This window comes from Galeopterus variegatus, unplaced genomic scaffold (assembly GCF_000696425.1).
Source record: "Galeopterus variegatus unplaced genomic scaffold, G_variegatus-3.0.2 Scaffold5363, whole genome shotgun sequence".
Classification (NCBI taxonomy): Eukaryota; Metazoa; Chordata; class Mammalia; order Dermoptera; family Cynocephalidae; genus Galeopterus; species Galeopterus variegatus.
In genome coordinates, this window is record NW_007731474.1 from 1 (window position 1) to 5,778 (window position 5,778).

Below are 5,778 nucleotides of genomic sequence, written 5' to 3' on the forward strand. Positions count from 1 at the left end.
TGCTCCCGTGCCTCGCTCAGCCAGTGAGCGGGAACCGGTCCGTATGTGGGATCCAAACCCTTGGGCAGGAGCGCCGCCACACTTCCCAAGCGGCGCACTACCCAGTGCGCCACCGGGCCGGCCCCATAGCTGTGTTTTCTTGTATCTCATTCAGTCTCTTTAGGATTAACACTCGAAATTCCCTGTCATTCATTTCAAGGGCTTCTTCTTCTATAGTATAGAGCTCGCAGAGTTGGGCTGGTCCGGCGCGTTCCACTCCGTTTCTGTGTTGTCTCTGCTGACTTACTTGGCCTTTGTCGTCTTGGGCTGCTTGCTCGAACCTGCAGCAGGGCTTGTGCGCTCTCAGGAGTCTTCTTTTGTGTCGGCCCTAAATCCTCGATCCTGTTGTTGCTTGTTTGTCATTGTAGGTTCATTGTTGAAAGATTTATTCATTTTTTGTTGCTCTTGGAAATGCAAATGGTACTCTGGTATCACAGCACACACTTCTCAGGGTCGCGCTATCTAAATAACAATTTTTAAAGTGTTAATTTGAGAGGCAAAATTGGTGTATCATTTGCATTTCTTTAAATATCAGTGAGAGAACTTTAAAAAATTTTTGTAACCAGTTTAATACTTGTTTTTAAATGACCTGTTTTATGTACTTTCCTCAAAAGGCCATTTTAAAAATAATCCTAGCAAGTGTACAATTAAAGGTCACAGTTTCTTGGGAAAAAAAATTATTAATGAAATTCAGGTTTTCTTAATTGAGTACTAACTCTTTGTTGATAAACTTTATATATTTTGAAATTACAGTATAAAAATTATATAGAAAATGAAATATAAATAATTCACTTATATGATTAATTTTACAAAACATTGTATTGAGGACTGTAGTTGATGAAGTTTTGCTTTTTTTTTTTTTTGGCCACAAAAAGCGTCTTAATACATTTAAAAAGACTAAGATCATAGAAAATATGTTCTGTGACCACAATAACAGGAGGGTGTTTAGAAAATTCACAAATGTGTGGAAACCAAACAACACTTTCCTAAATAAAAAATGGGTAAAAAGAAAAATCACACGGACATTAGAGAACACTTTGAGATAAAAATCAAAGCACAACATATCAAAATTTGTAGGATGCAGGGCTAATGCAGTGCTTAGAAGAAAATTTATACTTATAAACACCTATATTAAAAATAAGAAAAATCTCAAGCCAGTAATGTAGACTTCTTCCTTCAGAAAATAGAAAAAGAAGAGCAAACTAAACCAAAACAAATAAGTAGGAAATAACAAATATTACAACAGAAAGACATGAAATAGGGATCTAAAAAACAATAGATTAAATCAATGAAACCAAAAGCTGATTCTTTAAAAACATCAACAAAATTTGCAAACCGTTGTCTAGACTACAGCCCAGAAGAAAATGGGATGATATATTCAAAATACTAAAAGAAAAATAACTGCTAGCCATGAAACTCAGCATTTTTTAACATGATTATTGGTCTTTTGAATTTCCTTCTTTTTGTGAAATGCTTAACTGTCTTGCATTGCTTCCCCCATGGCTTTTTCTGCTTTTTTCTGACTGATGTCTAGGGATCTTTGCATATTCTTAATTTGCGTGTTTTGTTAATTTTACAAATTTCAAATATGTTTTACCATTCTGTTATTTGCCTTGTTACTCTATGATGTCTTTTGATAAAAAGGAACAGAAAGACTTAATTTTAGCACTTCAGTTTACTCTTCTTTTACTTAATGATTAGTGCTTTCTGTGTCTGTTTAAGAAGTGTTTTCCTGCCTCAAGGAGACAAAGATATTCTATATTATTTTTTAAAATCTTAAACGTTTTGTTTTTCATATGTAAGTTTATCATTAATCTGGAGTTAACTTTTGCATATTCTGTGTGCTGGGATCTAATTTAATTTTTCCATGTGGATTTCTGTCTTTGCCCCATTTATGAATTGATAGTCACTAGTGTTTCATGTCATAAACCAAGTGAACTGAACTACTGAAGGGACACAGTCATAGATCCATGGCTCTGAGCAGTCTTCGACAAAGTGTTAACATCAGGGTCTTCTTTTCCAATACAAAGTGGTAGCAGCAATAGAAGACACCTGTAGATTGGGCAGAAGCCATATTGCTTCACTCCTGGACTGTTCCTCTTTATCTGATTCTTCTCCAAAATAAGAATTTGGACGTTGAATGGAGAGCCCTTTTGGTGAGGTGGCCCTTGTACCACCTCTTCCCTACTGTGACATGATATTATTACTCTTTTAAAAAACCACACTGATGATGATAAACAAACAATAAGTTACACTGCATTTTTTTGTAGTGATAAGTAGTCTGAATTCTACAAACAATACATTTCCACAAATTCAATTATAGAGGTGTACAAACAAAAAGACAAATGTTATCTCCTTCTCTAGTCCACTGTCACCTCTAGAAATTACCATTATTAATGGATAGCTTTCTTCGTGAATATATAATCTCACCTAGTCATTATGTACACATACACATTACATATAATTTCTTTCCTAATATGTTGATTCTTTTATATTTAACATGCAACTTAATCTTGATTCATAATGGCTTTTCAGATCAGACCTAGAGACCTCTTTATTTGTATCTACAGGATATTATTCCTTTCCATGGAACAATTGAGGGGGTATTTATTTACCTATTTTGCTATCATGACTTATTTACCATTCTCTTATTTATGGACACTGATTCTCATTTTAGTAAGTTTGCCGTTACAGACAATGCTACAATATACATATGTCTTTAGGAATGTGATAGGGGAATAGTAAATGATAAAAATATTAAGATATAAAATACAGTAAGGCCTAAAATTACTGACAGAATAATAAAGAATAAAGGATAAAACCAAAAGTGACCAAAAGTCTTTGCCTGTGGCACTGGACGACTCTTCAAATACCAGAGCAGCCCAATATTCTTCTGTACCCGCTTAGTTAGATCTGTCTTTGACATCAACATATGACATTTTATTTTCTCTTCAAAAGATACTGAGAATAGGGGCTGGCCCGGTGGCGCACTGGATAAGTGCGCCGCTTGGGAAGCGTGGCGGCGCTCCCGCCCGAGGGTTCGGATCCCACATACAGACCGGTTCCCGCTCACTGGCTGAGCGAGGCACGGGAGCAACGCCGAGGGTTGCAATCCCGTTGCCGGTCCCCGGTCCGGTACGGGGGCAACACTGAGGGTTGCGATCCGTTGCTGGACACGGAAAAAGACAAAAGACAAAAAAAAAAAAAAAAAGATACTGAGAATAATTCTCAGTACATACAATAAATCTTTCTCTGAAAGCAGACAGATTGCTGAATGATAGTGATGGTGGAAATAGGGATGGTCTAAGGAGAATTGAAGCTAAGAGGGGCCTGAAGAGGAGTGAATACCTGTGAGGGACAAATGAGAGATAACCAGAGAAGGGACCCAGAATAAACCGAGCTCCCCCTGCTCCCTGGCCTGATCATCAGGGTAAATTACATTGACCCATGTCAGTTAGCTAATCAATGCTAAGAGTTGGACTGTTGTTCACTACAAAGAACATGCTATTGTCAAAGATATGGGGGAAAGAAGAGATGTAATCCTTGCAGAAACTGATGGGCCAGACACATTCCTTGCTTTGATGAGAGTCCCAATCTCTTGTCTACTCTCTACCTCTAACCTTCTCTCTTCCTTCCAGCTCTTACTCACTCCAACCTCAAATCACTATTATGACTTTCAAAGATCTAAACAAATGGATTACAGAAGTCCAACAAAACAAGGATACTAGTGGGATCAAAAGTTATTGAAGACGTATAAATTAGTTTCCAGAAATTTTGTGGAAAATAAAGGTCTTCAGCAGCTCTTAGAAGGAGTAGAAAGATGAGGTTTCCTGGAGAAGAGGCAGATGGAGAAAGGGGAATATGTGAAAATTGGAAGCAAACACATAGGTAGACCTTCAGCTAATTCATGAATCACAATAAGGTCTCAATGGTTGATAGTCACATGTGTAAAGAAATGGATAACACCCAACATCCACGACAAACATGGGTTATTCCTGTTGGCTTATGAGAGTTTATTGTGTGTATCAGGAACCAGTGGGAACAATATCTAGAATCAGAGACACTCAGGAACATTCCCACCAAGATTCTGGCTAGGATTTCCTCCTGCCCACCAGCTTTCCCAGGCCCCTCTTCATGTCTTTGTTTCTCAGACTGTAGATAAAAGGGTTTAGCATGGAGGTCAAAATTGTATACACAATTGTCACCACCCGGTCCCTAACAGAGTAGCTGGACAAGGGATGTAAATATTCATAGTAGAGGCTTCCATAAAAAAGCATAACCACAGTAAGGTGGGAGGTACAGGTGGAGAAGGCTTTGCGTTTCCCAGCAGCTGAGGGAATCTTGACAACTGTGATGAGGATTCGCATATAAGAGAAAGTGATGCATAGGAAGGGGGTCACCAGAACAACAGATCCTTCTGTCATTATCACAATTTCATTGACAAATGTGGAGGAGCAGGACAGTTTCAGCAGAGGGTTGATGTCACAGAAAAAATGGTGGATAACATTGGAGTCACAGAAGGTGAGAAGATTCAGCAGAAGTGTGTGCAGGAGTGAGTGGAAGTGAGGAAATGAGCAGGAGAAGGCCACCAGCAGGACACAGCGGTGGTGGCTCATGGTGGTGATGTAGTGGAAGGGGTCACAGATGGCCACATAGCGGTCAAAGGCCATGACTGCCAAAAGGCAACAGTCACTGTCACCGAAAGCATAGAGAAAATACATTTGCGTCAGGCACCCAGCATAGGAGATGGTTTTCTTTTCTGACAGAAAGTTCACCAGCATCTTGGAGACAATGGTTGTTGTTAAGCAAATGTCAGTGAAAGACAGGAAACTCAGGAAGAAATACATGGGGGTCTGGAGCTGGGGGTCGGAGCGGATGGCCAGGATGATGAGCAAGTTCCCTGTTATGGTGACCAGGTACGTGGTGAGGAAGAGGACAAAGAGTGGCTTTTGGTCCTCAGGCCGGGAGGAGAGTCCCAGGAGGATGAACTCGGAGACACTGCTGGTTTGGTTGAGTCTTTCCATTTTTGTGTTATCAGCTAAAGAGAAGATCCAACCATTTAACATAAGAGGATTTTACTAAAAGTTCATGAAAAAAAATTATTTACTTTTAGTAACCCCTTTTTTTTTTCATGAGCTTTTGGAAGAATCTCATATCTCTCTCTCTTTTTTTTGTACGTAATTATTCACTTTAATAGTACATTAAATTTAGTATGTTTTCTGACAGTAGCATAAAATTTAGTACTGTACCTTCGAGAAAGTAGCAGGAAAAAAACTCAAATCCATGAGTAATGAAAATTTAATTGTTTCGTAAAATGAAGCAAACAAATTAATCTGAAATTGTTTTCTTTATTCTAATTACATAAAGAATAAATCCTATAAATCTTTGTTTATGGTATAATGATTCTAGTCCTAATGTGCATAAAATCCTTCAAATCCTTCAAATTTAGGCATGGAGACATTTTTCTTTTTTCTTTTGAGATTCAATTTATATATTTTGTTTGTAGGCATTTTTGTATTTTATTACAGTTGAAATCTTAAAGTTAAGACCAATTCTATAAGGAACACTTCATTTTTTTTCCTGATTATAGACATGATATTGGGGGTCTTCAACAGGTCATGGAATAATTAGTATTATCTTTCATTTTAATCAATCAATCAATCAATCTATTTATTTATTTATTTATTTATTTATTGTGAGTGTTCATGAGGTACAAAGCTAATTGTCACCCCTTGTGCC

The 5,778-nt window shown here is 37.7% G+C and overlaps 1 protein-coding gene across 1 annotated transcript; it reads right to left on the reverse strand.

The window, feature by feature from the left end:
* Window positions 1–4,130: 4,130 nt before the first annotated feature.
* On the reverse strand, window positions 4,131–5,063 carry LOC103604719 (olfactory receptor 1L8-like). The gene has a single exon (XM_008589292.1). It carries the CDS (start codon window positions 5,061–5,063, stop codon window positions 4,131–4,133), a length of 933 nt encoding a protein of 310 aa, XP_008587514.1.
* Between the last annotated feature and the right edge of the window lie 715 nt (window positions 5,064–5,778).

Bases quoted from the DNA above. Each gene is read 5' to 3' on its own strand.
- LOC103604719 (XM_008589292.1), bottom strand. From the start codon at position 5,063: ATGGAAAGACTCAACCAAACCAGCAGTGTCTCCGAGTTCATCCTCCTG.